This window comes from Danio aesculapii, chromosome 15 (genome assembly GCF_903798145.1).
Source record: "Danio aesculapii chromosome 15, fDanAes4.1, whole genome shotgun sequence".
Classification (NCBI taxonomy): Eukaryota; Metazoa; Chordata; class Actinopteri; order Cypriniformes; family Danionidae; genus Danio; species Danio aesculapii.
The window spans coordinates 23,792,061-23,812,337 of NC_079449.1; the positions used below are offsets into that span (position 1 = coordinate 23,792,061).

Genomic DNA, 20,277 nt, shown 5'->3' on the forward strand with positions numbered 1-20,277 from the left:
GTCATTGTTATTGTGCAATATTTAAATGTACGATTTTTCAATTAAGAATTTCTCAGATTTTTGGTACTGTTTTTTGACAGCAGCATAGTACAATTGCTGAAATAACACCATAAAACCTTTCTTTTGCTTGTTTTCAAATTTCATTCAAGCACTTTCAAGGATCTGAGTTTGTTTTTAAGTACTTCCCAGGCCTTAATCTGTATGTCTGAAGTACTTTCAAGAAGTGTGGGAATCCTGATTATTAGACTAGCAATTCTTTTATATTTTTATTTTTAAGTATAATTTTTTATTATTACTATGATGATTCTATGTGGCCAAAGTTTGCAGCCCTACAAACAAACACACCAAACCAAAGCTTTTAAAAAAAGAAGTAATAATTAACATATTTCCCATTTTTCAATAGCTTTTCATCAAACAAAGCAGATGAGTGAGGCTCTTACTTTCTCAGGTGTTCGTGTTCTTTCAGAAAGAGCTCTGTCCGCCTGTTATTCACCCCTGAGCCACTCTTATACGTCCTGACAAGAGAAAAAACATTAATTAGCAATTAAACAGAAACATGCTATCACTCAAGCAGCTCAGTGCATGGACTTCATTTTACAGAAAGCCTGGCACTTCAGATGAAGTGGGGGGTTGGGTTAATATTGAGGGTTTTTCTTCATCCTGTGCCATGCTCAAGCTCTCTCTCTCACACAAAGAGCATTTAGCGTTAATAATGCATGAACACAGTGCTGGGAAGAGCAGCCCTTTCCCAAGAGTTCATCAGAGAAATGAAAGACAAACACACCCCTTTGGCTTATGCAACACCTGCTTGGCTTTTTTAAGAAGACACCCGCTGGCCTGACAGCGCAAATTAAAACAAATCTTCATCTAAGATGGAAGAGTTTACGATGGTTGTTGGAATGGAAATGTCAAGCTGAATGACGACCTCAGACCAACTAGACTCCACCTTCTGATGGGTTTTTCCTCTACACCTATTGTAAACAGACTGATGTAGAAGGGATATTAATTCAGTTTCTATGGGATTACACCTGCTCGCTGGTCAAATCAACTGTCAGTTCGAACCATTCAAAGCGACAGGGTGCTGACAGCCAACTTAATCATTCCAACAAGGTTTTAAAGGGCAGTGCACTAAATCACACTGGGGGCTTTGTCATTTCTGCCTGCTGACATTTCTATAGCTGTGTGCTGCTGATCGATGGGGAGTCCTGTAACCAGAGGAGCACGGCACGCACCGCACGAACTCAAAGAGTGAGGTGAGGCTTCAGCGGTGGCCTGACTGAAACTAGAACCATCTAAGACTGCACGACAGAAAGTAAATGGATTCGAATGTGCAAACAATACCCGACATTGACAAGTCAAAAAGTCAGTTAAAGAGTGCTTTGTCGCCCTCTGGAGGTAAATATGAAAAGTACACCTTATGAATGATTAGAATCTTATCTTATTTTATGTATATCCATCAATCTATCTACACCAGTATGAAAAATAATACATGAAACACCGTTCAAAATGTTTGGGTCAAGGAGACCGTTTTAAAGAAATTATTTATTTATTCAGAATTGCAAGAGTACACTGAATTTCTACATTGAAAAGACACAAATATTGTAATAACAGAACTCTATTTGATATTAAAATGCTGTTTCTAAAAGATTATCAAGGAAAACTGAACATTCTGGATTTACCACTTTCAACACTGATAGTCATAAACCAGAGATACCCAAAGTAGATTTGAGAGGAAAGTGAGAATGAGGGACAGGGTTGGGGCATTTACAAGGTTCATACACATTTTTACTACTAAAATTCCACGACTTTTCCATGATTTTTACAAGACTTTCAAGTAAACTTTCATGACCTAATGTTTCATGCAATGTCTACATATGCATTGGTAAAAAAACAATACATATTAAAATTTACAGCATATCGTAAAATACGCAATAATCTATTTAGTATCAATTTATATTTATTCATTCATTTACTCGTTCATTTTCTTTTCAGCTTAGTCCCGTTTATTAATCTGGCGTCGCCACAGCGGAATGAACCAGCAACTTATCCAGCATATATTTTTACGCAGCGGATGCCCTTCCAGCTGCAACCCATCACTGGGCAACATCCATACACACTTAAATCACACACATACACTATGGACAATTTTAGCTTACCCAATAACCTATAGTGCATGTCTTTGGACTGTGGGAGAAACCGGAGCACCCGGGGGAAACTCACGCAAACATGGGGAGAACATGCAAACTCCAAACAGAAATGACAACTGACCCAGCCGAGGCTCGTACCAGCAATCTTCTTCCTGTGAGGTGATTGTGCTACCCACTGCGCCACCGTGATGCCCAATTTATATTTATATATATGTAAAATTTACAAAATTCACAAATTCACCGCACTAATAATGTGAGAGTATGTGATTGGCCAAGGACAGAAAAGAAGTAAAGACAGCTAACCTATTTTCAAGTATTCAGATATCTGTTTTCCATGTCTTTTCCAAAACTTTTCCAGGTCTGGAAAATGCCATGTTAAAATTTCATGACTTTTCCAGGTTTTCCATGACCGTATGAACCCTGCCTTTAACACAGAGATTGTCCTTTCTAATTTGACATAACCCTTTTAGTTTTTTCTATTGCTGCACTACAGAAAAAAGCAAACTGAAATTAAATGTTTCAATTAAATGTTGTAAATGAATCTGATTTAAAAATATATAAATAATGTCACTCGACGGATAGAGGACTATCCAGAAGACATCAGCAAACAAATCAAGGCAAAAACTTGTGTAATTCTAGATTATTAGATTATTGTTATAAATTAGATTGTTTTGTTTTTACTGTATTAAGTTCATTATATTACTGTATTAGTTAATATAAAGCAATGTTTTCTAGTTGTTTTTAAAGGGGTGGTCCAGAATGGAATTTTAAGGCTTGGTTGTGTTAATAAGATGCAAAGCAATGTGTGATCATGTTTCACTTGAAGGAAATCACGTTATGTTTTCATAAATCTCACTTTGATTATATACAGCTACTCAGCTAGCATGAAAACGACTGATATATTTCCTAGTTCCTCTAAAAGGCCCACCCTCAAGAGGCTCTGATTGCTCATGTGTCATAATGTGCTGCGATTCGCGGATCGGCTCCATATCACGCCCGTACAAGCATGCCCGTTTTGTGTAAACAGTCTGTCAATCTCATGCCCGCTCTCTAAAATAAAATCTGACAAGTGTCTGTAACGAGTGAAAATGGGGTGCGGCTCCTTTAAGAGAGTTTGCCATTGTGTGTGTGTGTGTGTATGTGTGTGCGTGTGTATGAACTGTCTGTAGACGCGTATAACACGAGAAGCGCATGTGCGCGGGACCAATGTTTATTTTTCTTTTTCTCTGATGCATGGATTAAGTTATTTTCTGTAGTGACGCTGTAGACAGAAGAATAAAGCACAAGATGTGGGATGCGACCTGTGTGAGCCTTGATTTATTTTTCTGCTGCTACATGCGTTAGGCGAGCTCTCCTTTATTTTAAACTCAACGCGTTACACAACGTTTTTCACATATATTCGGAATATGCATGTGTAGGACACTGTGTATGTCATAATCAATTTTAACAAATAAAAACACTTACAGGTCGTGGCTCAGAGTTAACAGCTTCTGCTTGTTGGAGCTGCTCCTTCTTTGAGGAGATTTTAACCGAATCCAGAACTGAACTGGGAGAGATTCTGGAAGCTGTGTTTTGTCAAATCATGCTTGCCATGTAATTTATAATTCTCTGGAACATAATTAATATTGAACTGTAAGCACTTTTGTTTTTGTGTTGTGTCCTTTGGAAGTCCAAATACAGAAACAGAAGAAGCTCTGTGAAAATAGCTGGACGCCATTTTCTCCCTCTGCTGTAACATTACAGCGCTCCTGGCCACGCCCCTTAGCTGCGCAGTGTGCGCGATAAAAGTACGTTTGTGATCTCACAAAGCCCGGAAGTATTTTTGGTAGTCCCCGAAATTCGTTCATTGTAGGCTTTGCTAAGCTAACTCTGTAAAAAACAAGGTCTCCTTTTGCATTGAACTTTGAGCATTTTACATTCAGAGATACTGTTTATGTTCACACAGCTACATTAAACATCAACTAAAGTTTAAAATATGATTTCGTAGTGGACCACCCCTTTAAACAATAATAAATAAATTGGCAATTATATTTACCTTCGGCCCACTAGCCTCAATCAAGTTTGGTTTTTGGCCCTTCACAATAAAAAGTTTGGGCGCCCCTGTCATAAATGCTTTCGTAATTGCTAAATCCGCATATAATGATTTCTGAATGCTTATGTGACACTGAAGTTTAGAGTAATTACTGCTAAAAATGTACTTTAATATAATTTCCACTAGGTTTTTAAAGGTTTTTTCAAAAAAACATTTTATAATATATTAAAACGTGATTTTAAAATTAAAGTAATTTTACACAATTAATATTATAACTAAAAACCCACAGATAAACGTATCCAACGCAAATTTGTGTCACACTTTATATTAACTCACCTTAACTACTAGATACTCAGATAAAACAAAAGTGCAATCATATTTGTATTGCACAACTCATGATGTTACTGAGGTAGGAAGGTAGGGTTAGGGTCAGGTTTGGTGGTATGGGTAGGTTTAAGCGTGGGTTAAGTTGTAAGCGATGGGTCAACAGTGTAATTATAAATGTAATAATTACAGAAATTAATTACATGCAGATAAATTGAGATATAATGTACACATGTAAATACACGCATGTGCATAAGTGCACTGTATTAAATGATTAATTTAAAAGTACAAATTAGTTAAGCCCACTTAATATAAAGTGGGACCCACATTTTGCAGATCACTATATAACAATATCCAGGACAAAGACGTTTACTTTGCTTTATACCTGTGATATATCATTTTATTAGAGATTATTTAGGCTGAATTTGCACATTCCAACAGTAACCAGCACAGACTCAAAGTGAAACAAGTGAAACCTGTTCAACCTGATACGATCTGCTGATATGCTGCTTTCTAATACTTGGTAAACGAGTTAACTGCTGGTCTGGTGAGGTGGAGGAGGTGAGTGAACATGAGGCTGTATTTACTTGAGTAAATACGGTTTTGTGAGAGATGGATTGAGGTCAAATCCAGTTTGAAGGCCAGTTTATTTTGACTGAAAAAAATGGGTTCAGTGGCAATTGCAGGTAGCAAAATGGAGTTTTTCTCATCATATATGGTACCACAACAACTATTTCAAGGTGCACAAATGAAGAAAGCTGCCCACAGAGGTGCCAGAGCATTGCATCTCAGATCAATAAGTCATTATCCAGCCCTGCAGTCAAGATCTCAGGGTTACAACCAGAACTACATCACATCTGTGCCTGTAGATCTTCAAAGAGAACTTGCATGGCCTTTGTGCAGTGCTTTATCAGATATACCACAATGACACTGTAATATTCCCCATCTCAGTTTTCACAAATATTTAGCAGAATTCTACTCTTTCTTTTTTGCAAAGATGAGAGAGAGAGAGAGAGAGAGAGAGAGAGAGAGAGTATTATATTTTATATTTATATTTGTTTGTACTACTGCCCTTTTTGCACTGTCTTGTTTGTACGCAGCGACGCTGCACTGCTCTGGCAATACGAATGTATAGTTATTTGTCGTGCCTATAAAGCACCTAAAATGGGAAAATGGAAATAAATCTGAGGGGGGGGGGGGGGGGGGGGGGGGGGGGGGGGGGGGGATGGAGTTTCCTTTCATTTTCTCCCTAAAAGTGAAAGGAGTGAGGGAGAGAAAACTATCATTCTCTATGTTTAAATATGATTAAATACACAATAGATGCACAATTTCAGACAATTAAAAATAAAAAAAACACTCACTCAATGTCTTTCTCACAGATCCCAAAAGGTCCTCTCTCTCCCTGATTGCCATGAAGTTTGATTTGGTTTTATGAAATTCATGTGTGTAGTCCTACAAAAGAAAACAGTAGACAAGGTGTAAATTTAGATGCCAGGCGATGTCAAATAGAGGAAGTGTCTTTTTATCTTAAAGATAAAGTTTTCATAAATATTTCATAAACATAAACACTACTGCTCAGAACGTGGGGGTGTTTCTTTTACTCACCAAGACTGCATTTATTCAATAAAATTTTTTTTTTTTGCAATACATTTAAAAATGTAATTTATTTCTGTGATGGCAAAGTTTTTTAAAAATGTTTAACTTCAAAAATAAATAATACGATGACACTGTGCTCAGGAAACATCTATAATTATAATTACTATTATCAACACTGAATACATGTGGCACTTCATTTTTTTTTCTGAATTTGTTTTATGAACAGAAATCAAAAAAACAAAATATTGCTGCATTTTTTAAATGTATTTTAACATTTTGTTACATTTTTAATTGAATTACTTTTGATAAATTTAAGGCATCCTTGTTAAATAAAAAGTGTACTTTCCTTTTTCTTTTTTAATCTGATCCCAGGCTTTTGAATAGTATTGAACAATCCCTGTGCTTTTTTAAGAAATTGAGATTGTAAGAAAATCACCTGTAGGATGTCTCTGTGTCTCTGGAGAGTGTGCATCAGAGCAGCGTTCAGAGACGTTACTCCCGGTGTGCTTGTATATTCAGCCATCTTGTCATTCACCCCTGTCAGCTTTAAAAAGTAATAAAATTTGAGACAAAATAAGACACTGATCAAACGAATAATGTTAAACAAATTACAATTAATTGCAATTCAACAATTTGCTATCATTAAAAAAATATTGCAGACATCTGCTGTAAAGATATTGCTATTGATCCCTAAATATAGCATTCAGTATTAAACAGATTTGTTGTATTAGTCTTTTTTTTCCAACGGGGATGTTTCAGGGCAAGTTTTCTGTCACAGCATAATGAAAAATCTTTTCCAATAAACACTGTGGATGATTAACTATCATGATGTGGGTGTACTACACAGATATCAGTGTGGTTTGTGTGTAACTTGTATGTAATAGATGATATCATGTCTAACCTGGCACTGCACAAATTATAATGAACAAAAATAAAAAAAAATCTAATCATTAAGGCATTTGCTTTGCATTTATTATATAGAAAATAATAATGTTTTTATTCCAAATTGAAATTTAAAGGGTTAAAATTCTCAAAATAAATAAATGTTAGCTAGTTATGAAGTTAGTAAGAAAATCAGTCCGTGTAAATAGAATAAATTGCCATGTCCTCATGACTTTCTTTTTGCTTTGTAAAACAAAGCACATGGGAAAAACCTAAAAGATAGATTGACAACACAATTTAGGGGCAGCGTGTACATGTGTCCTATATTCTGCACCAAAAACTGGCATACTGAAGGTCTTACTTTTGCAAGTAACTGCTCAATCTCCACAGACATGGTCTCAAACATTCTGTCCTGAGTGGAGTTGCAGAGTAGAGGTGTTGTATCGGAGCTACTGAAAACAGAGGGAAAAGAATTATGTTATTAACTCCACCATCTTTTTCATATTTATTAAACATCAAAACTTCCTGTATGAGTTACAGTAGCGACAGTCACACCTGTCTCCTCTGCGGCCGTCCCGAGAGCTGCTGTAACTGGTGCAGAGCTTACTGAAGGACACCAGCTTTAAGTCCAGCTCATTCTCCAGCTGCCTCGCCTGCTTCCGCAGGTCTGTCAACACACAATAAAACAAGATAACATTCAGCACTCAGAAAATAATGCCATGGGTTATACAAATCTATAAAATTCAAGACTATAAAATGACATAATACAAATCAATCAATAAGCATAACAACCTTTACAGATAGTGGAGGTTTACATAACATTATTTTCATTTAATCATTAAGCAGATGCTTTTATCTAAAGTACTTACAAATACAAAACAACAGAAGCCATTAAAGGTGCAGTAGGTGATTATCTTCAGAAACATTTTTTGTTGTTCTGGTTGAAAGTCTCTTCACATTCCAATAGTAATGATTAAAGTAAATGCTCTAAAAGTATTCATATGTATTTTATATTCTGGGTAAGGCATAAAACTAAAAAAAATGTTCATCCAATTAAATATTGTCGAGCCAATATTTCCCATAATTCAGATAAGTAGCCCAAACTGTCTCTCAACAAATGTAGATTTGTACATCTGCGCACCTGTTCACGCAGATCCACGCCGTGCATTCATGTGTACACAAGATACATGAGATCACAGGAGGATGGATGACACCATGGCTGAAGTTTTTCTTTTAGACAGGTTATGTTTTAAAAGTATTTTAGTCACGCAAAGCTGATGCAGATTGTGTTGTTTTACGAATGGGTTATATATATCTTCCAGCGAAAGATTGATGTAACTATTTTCAATTTCATATGGGACATTTTACAGCATCGATAATGTAGATTTTTATTTAGTTTAACAACAAAACAAGTAAATAGCGCTATTCCGCCTAGCCTTCCTGTAGTGAAGTTGGTTGTAAATTCACATTGGTTCATTTTTGAACAATGACAACCTGTGATGCTCTCCCTATATTGTTTACCTTGCTCTTTGAATATTCGCTTTGAAATAGCATGCAAGTATGGCTTAGCAGTAAGTGTAATTCCAGCACCCGTCGGCCAACCACTAACTACATTTCTAACTGATGAATGACGTGAACTAGTGGGTTGTCTGTTGTCATCTTTAAGTTGCGCGTGTTTCAGGAGGCGTGGCTTTGGACGGCAGGGGAGGTATTGCGTTTCAAAGATATTATGCTAACCAGTTAGCATTTTGGCAGATCACCTACTGCATCTTTAAAGCATCAACAAAAAAAACATGTAAATAATATGGCAACTCCCAGAACAAGTTTAAGTATTTAAAAATTCTGAATATAGAACAGTGTCACTGTTATATGGCTGAAGTTTCTCAGTGGCTTTGGTGCATTTCTCACAACACTATTTACATTTGCACAACAGTTAATGCATTTCTCAAAACAATTAGTACAAACTGCAAAACCTAGCTGATAACCTGCAAAAGCGTGTCACTTGCTCAAAATGGACAGCTCATTCCTCAAAAGCAAGTATTCATGTCAATGAAAGTGTCAGTATCATCAAGATGAAAAGTCCTGACACCATTGTTTATGAATAAGATGTCAAATGGCTTTGTCATGTTTTCATTATGTTTACTCTGTACATTTGTTACAATGCAAAAAAGTCAGATTTTGGTGACAGGTCCTGAAAATGCTCAAGAAAGCACTATATACTATTTGCACAGCCATTTGAAAACTACAGTAAAGTTAGAAATCAATGCATTTAGTAAGGTATCTGAGTACAAGACACTGAATATGTATGTTTCACATGTTTTACTGCATTTGCTCTTTACAATTTTAATTTAATCACAGCATTGTGCAAAAGAATAAATACACCCTTATTTACAACAAACATAAACTTCCTTTGGGTAGAGCTGTAAACAATATTGCAGTCCATATTGGAACTGAACCTACAACATACATAGGTCTGTAAATCATTCATGAAATGGTTCAGTTTAGAAGACATTTTCAAGAAAAAAAATATTTTAAAAAAAATTTTAATAAAATTTGCTTGACAGATTTTAACAACTAGTTCAACATTTTGTATGTAATGATTCAAGTAATTAAACGAGGACTCTTAGCTTTATATGGAATGACTATTCAGCATTCACAAGTTTAGTTAATTTTGACTGACATGACATAAACAAATGATAATGTTATAAAACAGCAGAGAGTTGTATGAAAGCAATTGATGCATGTCCAATAGCATTTGCAATTTGTTGGAAGGAATGAGAAACTGCTACTATGATGTGCACAAATGACTAATTGTTTTGAGAAATGCATTAACTGTTGCGTAATTGTGTTGTGTTGAAATGCGCCAAAGCCACTGAGAAAAACTGTAAAAAGAAAAATAGAAACAAAATATCTCAAATGAATTGTCAGTGTTGGAGTTGCATTAAAAATATATAGCGTTAGACCAAAGTAATCATTTGTATTAAAACGTATATATAGATTAGACTGAATAGAGAATGTGGGGTCAATATTAGAAATTCCAAACAAATTTTCTGAAAAAAAAAAAAAACAGAATAGTAAACTAATTAGAAAGTGTTAGTGTTAAAGGATCAGAAGAACATTATTATGTTCATTATATTTATATTTGCATTATAATTTAAAAACCAAACAGTAATAATAAAACAAACTGGTAACTTCAGTACTGAGGTAAATTTGGTTTTATATTCACACATTCGGACATAGAGGTAAAGTTGGTTTTATCTTCGCACATTTGTTCATTTTTGAACAGTCACACAGTCCCTATATTGTTTACCAACTACTTTGAATATTCAATCCTAAATCCCATGCAAGTATGACTTCAAAACAATATTACCACTATACATTTGGCTGTGAACAATGTTGTACTTTTAAAGTAATTGGCTACTAATATGATTTTAGAATTCGCAAATAATTTTTCTGAAATTATATTAAGGTAAAAGTAAAAGAATGTGCAAATATAAAACTAACTTCACCTCAATCATTCGGACTATGACCTTAATATAATTTTAGAAAAGTCTTCTATGCAAATTCTAAATAGAGAAGCCATATTAGCAGCCAAACATTATCAAAGTACAACACTGTTCGCTGTGAATTAAACAATGCTAATTTTATTTTTTGCAATTAAATTTATTGATTTTACATGCGAGTGGTCACAGCACCTTTACAATTTTCTTTCCAATAAACAAAACAAGATCCACTCCTCATCCCCCCAGCCCACCATTATTTATTGTCATCATGAAAAAGATAAAATAAATCAGTTATTAGAAATGAGTTAATAAAACTATTCTCTATTTAAAAAAAAAAAAATCTTCTCTCCGTTAAACAGAAATTGGGTAAAAAAAAATAAACAGGGGGGCTAATAATTCTGACTTCAACTATATATATATATATATATATATATATATATATATATATATATATATATATATATATATATATATATATATATATACACATATATATACATATATACACATATATATACATATATACACATATATATACATATATACACATATATACATATATACACATATATACATATATATATATATATATATACATATATATATATATATACATATATATATATATATATATATATATATATATACATACATACATACATACATATACATATATACATATATATATATATATATATATATATATATATACATATATACATATATATATATATATATATATATATATACATATATACATATATATATATATATATATACATATATATACATATATACATATATATATATACACATATATACATATATACATATATATATATATACTATATATATATATATATATATATATATATATATATATATATATATATATATATATATATATATATATATATATATATATATATATATATATATATATACATACATACATACATACATACATACATACACACACTGTATCTTAAACACAAACATAATAAATACAGGGTATATTTACAGTCTATAATATTACAGAAAATAATACACATATACATACATGTATGTATACCTGCCCATACATATACATATCTGTACATGCATACATACATACATACACATACATGTACATATATACATCCATACACACATAAGAATACACTAACAAAATTAAGCAGAAATCCACAGAGAATATCAAAGATTTAAAGATTCAGGTTGTTGCACATTCATTTCTATTATCTATGAGTCTTTCTGCCAGTTTATCTGCAGCCGTTTTCCACGCATCAAGAGTTGAGGCCCTATCTTTATTTATTCTGGCTGTTGAACGTTCTAACAATACTATATAATAAAACTGATATAGCCACTGCCAAATAAATAAAGAATGCAGAGGAAGCCATCTTTGCCAATGATCTTTTTTGCAGATGTTAGTCCTGCCAACCAGACCTTTCTTTGTCGCTCCATCAAACCCAGACTGGAATCATCATTTAAACGCAGCACAACTGGTTGCACTGGTATATCTTTTCCTATAATTTCAGATAATATTGAAGTTTTTTCCCAAAACTCATACATCTTTTCATATTCCCACACCATATGTATAAATGTCCCAACCGGTTTGGGGAGAACAAAAACTGCAATTGGGATTTGAGGATACTTTACAGAGAAAACATTTCTTTGGTGATCAGTACAATCTGTGACAGAACTTAAAATGTACAATGCTGATGTTGTTGAAGTCATAATTACATGCGATTTCAGTCCCAATATTTAAAGTAGCACATCAGAAATTGTCATTGTTTAAACATGAACGAATGTGCAAACATAAAACTAACTTTACCCCAATAACTTCAGTGGGCAACGTTAAGTTAGTTAGTTACACTTCTTAAACATTGTATGTTTGAAATCAAGTTTATTCCTACTATAATAACCAATGTTAGTGTAACTATGTGTTTTAGACATCATATACACGTGTAAATACTTCAAACGTACACTGAAGCCTATATAGGAAGGCAGTTTATTAGATTTGGAACATATGTTAAGCCATAAGTTTATTTTATATTAGTGTACAAACTTGTTTCATATTCACATACAAACAGCTACGTAACGTCTAACGTTCCCACGTTTCTTAGCACATTAAACTAAAAATGTATGTAGAAAATGAACGCAATCAAACAAACTGTCAAATATAGAGAAGTAACAGATATCTCGCAGTATTCCTCAGGTTTTTGGGTTAATCGAAAACACTGACGTTTCCTCCGGGCTTAGCGAGCTAATGCTAACAGCGCTAGTTAACGGGGTAACCTGTTTGAGTTTTCATTGAATCGTCACCAAAGATCATTCAGAAGAAGGCATTGGCGTCAGCTGTCTCGAAGCGCAATAAAGCTTTTGGTCGAGTGGAATTTGTAACGCTTTGCCACCTCACCTTCCCAATAGTTGCTGTTTCCTCCTGCCATCTTTGTTGTTGCACGTCATCCGCGGTGGCGCTGGCAGAGGCGGAGACTCGAGCAAGAGCGCTTTACGACACTCAGCGTTGCGCTCCGACATCACAGCGCCCTCGCGCGGCCATTTTCCTGGTGAACTCTAGATGGGATACAGCTGCGGATTAATTATTTACATTACTATAAAGGGAGGGATTGGGGTGAGGTAGGCGTTAATGAAATACAGTTTAATAAATAATATGAATAATACTCAGTATAGTTTTTGTTTTTACATTAATGTGATGGTTAGGGTTGGGATGGACTTTAATAATATAAACAATTCTCGAAGCTGTCTCCCGTCTAACAACAACCCCCTCTCCTTTTATATATATTTTATTTATATATGATATTTTGCTTATATATACTATAATAATATATATTATATAATCCGCAGTAGGTAGTGCTGTCGCCTCACAGCAAGAAGGTCGCTGGTTCAAGCCTCGGCTGGGTTAGTTGGCGTTTCTGTGTGGAGTTTGCATGTTCCTTCTGCGTTTGCTTGGGTTTCCTCCGGATGCTCCGGTTTCCCCCACAATCCAAAGACATGTAGCACAGGTAAGATAAATTGTCCGTAGTGTATGAGTATGTAGAGCTGGAGATGGGTTGCATCCGCTGCGTAGAACATATGCTAGATAAGTTGGTGGTTCATTCCGCTGTGGCGACCCCAGATTAATAAAGGGACTAAACCAAAAAGAATATGAATGAATAATCCAGTTTTTTTTTGGTTCTTTTATTTGTAAATTAATAACTATAACTAAACATGATAGAGGGATAGATGATAGAACGAGACAGATAGAACGAGACAGAATGATAGACAGATAGATATAACGACTGATGGATAAATCGACAGACTTCTTATATTTGTAAATGAATAACTATAACTAAACATATCAGACAGACAGATAGATAGATAGAGTGCAGAACATTTACATATGGTTAAAATACATTATATATGAAAAACAAATAATAAAAATGAAGTGGTTTAAGTCATGTTTTTTTATGTTTTTTTAACTACAAAACATGGCAACATTAAAGAAAACCACAAAAACTATCCAGAACAAAGTTTGATCTTTATTTACATCTCATTTCAACACACACCATTCATTTCTTTAATACACATAAACAGGTTTATTTGTGCAGTTCTTTCACTCTTGACAGGAATTGCACTTGTGTAATGTACATATCGTTGGCAACAATTCAATATCTACAACCATTGTTGTATAAAAAAGAAGAAAATAAACATCAGCACAAACATAGAAAACTTTAACGTATTTGTTCAAACACCCAGAAATTTACATTCAAGCATGACAATCAACATCAAGCCAAATTCATTTCAGATTTTGTCAGCAATGGGATCAACAAATACTTAAATCATACGAACATCGTTGCACCACCTATTGACATTTGACTTGTATGAATGATCAGTCTGGCACAGAATGATATGCATTATAAATAAGAGTCTTAATGTTTTATTAAGGTTTAACAGGACGTTTCTTGCTTTTCCGTTTTAAAAGCATGATCATGATCAAAGTCCTACCACTCTTCATAATTCCATCCATATACTTGCTTTTGTCTTTTTAGATGGCAGAACAGTGAGTGATTGAATTAAAAAAAACAATATTGTACATACATTAAGCATCTAAAGCAAGATATTTGATGTGTTATGTTAAAGACTTACAGGATTTCCCTTGGTCACTGAGATTTAAATATACACTGGATGCCCTGAACTATAAATAATATTTAAATGTGTCAACTAAACGAGTGTTTCTCAACCACGTTCCTATAGGATCACCGGCTCAGCACATTTCCGTGTCTCCTTAACCAAACACACCTGATTCAGATCATCAGCTCATTAGCAGAGACTGAAAGACCTGTAATGGGTGTAACAAACTAAGGAGACATCCAAAACATGCAGTGTTGATGGTCCTACAGGAACGTGGTTGAGAAACACTAAACTAAGTGATGACATTTCAATAAATCGGTCTTCTGGATCTTTCTGGGATGCCTGAGAGGAGTCTTTCATTGGATGGATAAAACAAAAATAAATATTTTTAAAAAGTAAACTGGGACAACACTGAAGAGTGCACAATAAGACAAAACAACCCAAGAACACTGACTAAACACGATCATATCCATATTTTCAAGGTTATTTTAAGCTTTTATCGTATCCCTGAATGTCCAAATTACAGAGAATTGGGAAGGCAGTAAGTGAGCATAATTGTCTGCTATGTATCTAACATGTCACCTTTATAATGAATAATGGGAGACTGCTTAATGTAAATATCTACATTTGTCTGAAAACAACTTGGACAACATATTTCTGGCAGTCTGAGATGGTTAAAGAAATAGTTCATCCAAAATAAAATTATGTAAACGTCTTGATTAAATACTCAATCCTGAGTCATCCGACATGCAAATGACTTTTCTCAGCTGAAGAGAAACTGAGGTTTTGGAAAAGAAAATATTTCAGCATTTTCTTCCACAAGTGAATGCAAGCGAATGGGGCTCAATGTAAACCATTTTGTTGAGATATAATCCACAGAGATGGATTAAGGTGAACGTTTGTAGTTTAAAAGTAAAGACGACAAAGTTCTGCTGTAAATACCTAGTGGAATTTGGACTCTATGTTGAGCCCATTCTCTTGCTTTAATGGGATATATCACCCCCCAAAAAAAAGAAAATTCCCTCAACATTTCCTCAGATTCAAGTGGTTTTAAACTTTTATGAATTTCTTTCTTCTGTTAAACACAAAATTAAAGTATTTTTAAGAATGTAAGGAGAAAAAACAGCCATTGACATCCATAAACACTACCATAGAGGTCAACAAGATGGATTAAGGCAAGCATTTGTAGTTTGAAAGTAAAGAAGACAAGGTTCTGCTGTAAATGCTGAGTTTATATATGGAATTTGCACCATGTTGAGCCCATCCACTTGCTTTAAAGGAATAGTTCACCCCAAAAAATGAAAATTCCCTCAACATTTCCTCAGATTCAAGTGCTTCTGAACTTTTATGAATTTTTTTCTTCTGTTAAACACAAAATTAAAAGTATTTTTAAGAATTGGGGGCCATGAAAACTACCATAGAAGTCAACAACGTTGTTTCCAACATTCTTCATAATATAACCCTTTGTGTTTAACAGAAGAAAGAAACCCAAACAGGTTTGAAACAAGTGGAAGATGAGTAAAAGATGACAGCATTTTCATTTTTGTGTGAACCATCCCTTTTAAATGGATTTCCCAAAACCTTGATTTTGCGGTTGATTTCTTTCTTCTGTTAAACACAAAATTAAAGTATTTTTAAGAACAGACGGGGAAAAACAGCCATTGACATCCATAAAAACTACTATAGAGGTCAACGAGATGGATTAAGGTGGGTATTTGTAGTTTAAAGTAAATTTTAAAAAAGTTCTGCTGTAAATACTGAGTTTATGTGTGGAATCTGGACTCCATGTTGAGCCCATTCACTTGCTTTAAAGGAATAGTTCACCCCAAAAAATGAAAATTCCCTCAACATTTCCTCAGATTCAAGTGCTTCTGAACTTTTATGAATTTTTTTCTTCTGTTAAACACAAAATTAAAAGTATTTTTAAGATTTGGGGGGGGGGGGGGGGGGGGGGGGGGGGGCAGTCATTGAAATCCATAAAAACTACCATGGAAGTCAACAACATTCTTCAGATTATCTCCTTTTGTGTTTAACAGGTTTGAAACGAGTGGAAGATGAAAGTAAATGTAAATGATGACCGAATTTTCATCTTTGTGTGAACTATCCCCATAAGTGGATTTCCCAAAACCTTGAACATTTGCTGCTAATTTTAAAAAAGACGGCTTATGTTGGTAGCTTTCCTCTACATTAAAAACTATTTTTCGTGGTCCTTGGTGATTCATAAAAAGTGGCTGTTGGCATTTTCAGAGTCAAAAAAGGCAAAGCAAAATGAATCCCTGTGAATATTTATGATGTTTTCAGTTTTGTCAAGCCACAGGATTAGTATTACCTTTAATCCACAGCTACAGAAAACAGCTGGGAGTGTGTTCAGGGCAGTCTGGAGCAGCGTGAGTTTGCCGTCACATACGTTTAGATATGCAACACATGCTTCCTGTAACATATGTTTATAAATAAAAATAAATAATACTCAGTTACAGATCTATCGTTTTGCTTCATAAGACCTCAAACGTATGGCTAGAAGCCTGCTTTTTAGCTTGTTTATGTTTTTCTAACTTAAAATAGTATTGACTATAGCCAATAGCATTGACTGACTTTTTGTAAATCACCAAGAGCCACAGTTTCAGCAAAAAAAGGTAACCTACACCATATCTTGTCTAAAGGCCATTAAATTAACAGCATTTTTCTTTGGATGAACTATCTCTTTAATATCACTTATGAAATGCCTTAATTAGTTCACATAAAGTGAAATATCTGGCATTCTGTTGGCTACACATAAAGAGAACCGCAAAGACAGCTGTCTGTTGCTCCTAACAAACTCATAATGATACCGATGATCTGACCAGACTCTCATCTGGATGGATTCCCGACCAATCCGGGTCCACAGAAGAAGAAGAAAAGAAAATGGGCGGAAAATTTCATTTACACTAGAAAATCGTCATCCTCACCACAGCAGCGGCCATGCATCCTCTAATCAAACAAGGCACAGTGTTTCATAATCCTGTTAAGATGGACTCTAGCTCTTCGCTTTCCTTTTTAAAGGGTAGAGGACCAGAATTACAGAGACCCAGATAACGAAGCAGGCTGGTTGAGAGAGCAGTGGTTATTTGCATACACTACGGTGCAAAAAAAAGCTTGCCCGAATTCACCAGGCCATTAAAGTGCATCCTGTGGTGTTTTTTTCGACGGTTTTGGACAGTGAGCGCCCTCTGCTGGCCCTGCAGTGGACAGACTCAGAGTTTGTTGGTGTACAGTGTATCCTCGTCACTTTCGCTCTCATCTTGAAACTCGTGGCTGAGGAGAGACTTTTTGGAGCCCATAGACATGAGGCGGATCTCGTCGTCGTAGTCGTCTCGATGCTGCCGTAGTCGATGGAAGCCGTCTTTTTGTCTGTTGGATTTGACTGAGCAGACGCACCAGATGATGCAGGCGGTCACGACTAGTGCTGTCATCGCAGCAGCTGGGGAGTGAATAATGAGGGGGGAAATAAGATACTTAAAATTAGCATATGAATATAGTATTTTAAAATTTTGATCAATCAATTTAGAGTATTATAGCTCTGGAAAAAACTAGGCTCTTGCTGTGAGTGATTGGAGTCGCCTACCTGCACTCGCCACTACTAATTCTCTAGGAAGGCCAAATATATCGTTCTCCATGTCAAACTCAATGATAATAGAACTTGCTGCTTCAAACTGCGACACAGACACCTGAAATGACAAACAGGAACAGGTCAAATAATGTAAGATAAGATTTAAAAAACATGACTAAATTCGGGTAATTAATTTATGCTATGTTTACATCAAATAAAAATTGAAGTAATCATAAGAGTATATTACATACAAAGTCAAGAAAAATGTGCAAACAAAGGTGAATTTCCACTGGGAGGAGCAAATGGCAAGGAGTGAGGTTTATCATCTGAGTAAGTTCAAATAATTCAACAAGCAGAACATTTGCCGAAGGTCAAAAACATCCCACAAGTAAACTAGAGCAAGTGACATGGTGACTGTGTTTAGTGTGAAACCAGCATTAGTGGTTGATTATCATAACGGTTATTTTAATGTTATTTAAATACTAATGCATTTTTACATTATTAATCTTTAATGTATTTTGTTAATATATTTTATGACTGTAAGGTGAAAGTTGTCATGTTGATGACTGACACTGGGCGTTTGTGACGTTTGCATGTACATTATTATTCAGTTTAATTAATTTAACTGAGTTTAAACATTGTAAATTATTATCATTATTATTACTATTATTATTATTAGTGGTAGTAGTAGCAGTAGAGCTAAACTAGAAATGAGACCTCAAAATAAAACAAAACCACAACACAACATTAAAAATAAAATAAAATAAAAATAAAATAAAACACCAAAATAAAATAAAATAAAAAATAAATAAAATAAAATAAAACACCAAAATAAAATAAAAAAATACATATATATATATATATATATATATATATATATATACACATATATATATATATATATATATAATATAAATTATTTTTTTTATTCAATTAAACAAAATAAAAATAATTAAAAAATAAAATAAAACAAAGATAAAAATAAAACAAAACAAAAACAAAAAATAAAAATACCAAAATAAAAATAAAAAATAAATAAAAATAAAACAAAATAAAAAAATACATATCTAAAAATAATAATAATCAATTTTTTTATTAAATTAAACAAAATAAAAATAATAAAAAAATAAAATAACAAAGATAAAAATAACACTAAACAAAATACCAAAATAAAAACAAACAAAAAAAACAAAAAATAAAACAAAATAAAAATAAAATACCAAAATAAAAAATTAAAAATACATATATAAAAATAATAATATTAAAAAATGTAATTAAATTAAACAAAATAAAAATTATTAAAAAATAAAACAAAATAAGATAAAAATAAAACAAAACAAAAACCAAAACAAAAAATAAAAATAAATAAAAATAAAATACCAAAAATAAAAAAATACATATATAAAAATAATAAAATAAAAAAATTAAATAAAATAAACAGAATAAAATATAATTAAAAAATAAAATAAAATTTTCACCTTCTGGGATTGTTGTTGGTATCCATCAGCCATCGCTTCAATGTTGTGTAAACCAGGAGCCAGAAGAGCATGGAAATACCCTCCTTCACTAGTGTAGACTCGAACACCACCGTTCAATACAATTACAGCACCCACGATGGGCTTACCATTCTTACCCTTGACTACTCCACGAATCCCTTTATGCACCTACAACAGAAGAGCAAACTTGAAGGTAAGATGAAGTGGACGAAAATGAACAGAGTGACAGAAAAAACAACAGACTGACCTCAACCAGCATGCTAAGAAGAGACTTCCTGTTCTCAGCCCATAGCGAGGGCAGCATTTCAGCTGAAGGAAATGGACAGCAGCTGGTGTAGACCGTGATCTCGGGACAGTGACCAAAGTCCACACTGAAGTCCTGCAACACGGAGAAAAGGAGGAATTTGGATTTCACAAATAACTGTCATTTAGTTCACTAGGTCACTTCCTATCTTATTTATTTAATTATTTAAATATTTGCAATGATAAAACAGTGATATAGCGGTCTCATGTCATCATATACAATAATACAGCCATCTATTACACATTCATCCATCAGCTAGTAATTGAAGTCTTTTGT

At 33.9% G+C, this 20,277-nt stretch overlaps 3 protein-coding genes across 4 annotated transcripts in view; all 3 read right to left on the reverse strand.

Annotated features, from left to right (window-relative positions):
* The window catches only part of gosr1 (golgi SNAP receptor complex member 1), a 39,247-nt gene extending 38,578 nt beyond the window's left edge, over positions 1-669 (reverse strand). Inside the window, exons 1-2 of the mRNA XM_056474144.1 lie at positions 599-669; positions 441-515 (exon numbers count right to left, since the gene is read on the reverse strand). Of these exons, the coding sequence (XP_056330119.1) occupies positions 441-515; positions 599-669 (146 nt within the window). The remainder of the gene's footprint in view (positions 1-440; positions 516-598) is intronic.
* Positions 670-1,128: 459 nt separating this feature from the next.
* LOC130242125 (Golgi SNAP receptor complex member 1-like) lies at positions 1,129-12,966 on the reverse strand. Its single transcript, XM_056474145.1, has 6 exons — positions 12,901-12,966; positions 7,537-7,648; positions 7,343-7,433; positions 6,536-6,643; positions 5,865-5,955; positions 1,129-1,298 (listed from the first exon to the last, which is right to left on the reverse strand). The coding sequence occupies exons 1-6, from the start codon at positions 12,929-12,931 to the stop codon at positions 1,129-1,131; spliced, it is 603 nt and encodes a 200-aa protein (XP_056330120.1). The 5' UTR covers positions 12,932-12,966.
* Positions 12,967-16,785: 3,819 nt separating this feature from the next.
* cpda (carboxypeptidase D, a) overlaps positions 16,786-20,277 on the reverse strand; it is a 32,624-nt gene continuing 29,132 nt past the window's right edge. For both annotated transcript variants that reach the window (XM_056473083.1, XM_056473082.1), the window contains exons 18-21: positions 19,945-20,076; positions 19,680-19,865; positions 18,217-18,319; positions 16,786-18,072 (exon numbers count right to left, since the gene is read on the reverse strand). In XM_056473083.1, coding sequence (XP_056329058.1) covers positions 17,846-18,072; positions 18,217-18,319; positions 19,680-19,865; positions 19,945-20,076 — 648 coding nt within the window. In that variant the 3' untranslated portion in view covers positions 16,786-17,845. The remainder of the gene's footprint in view (positions 18,073-18,216; positions 18,320-19,679; positions 19,866-19,944; positions 20,077-20,277) is intronic.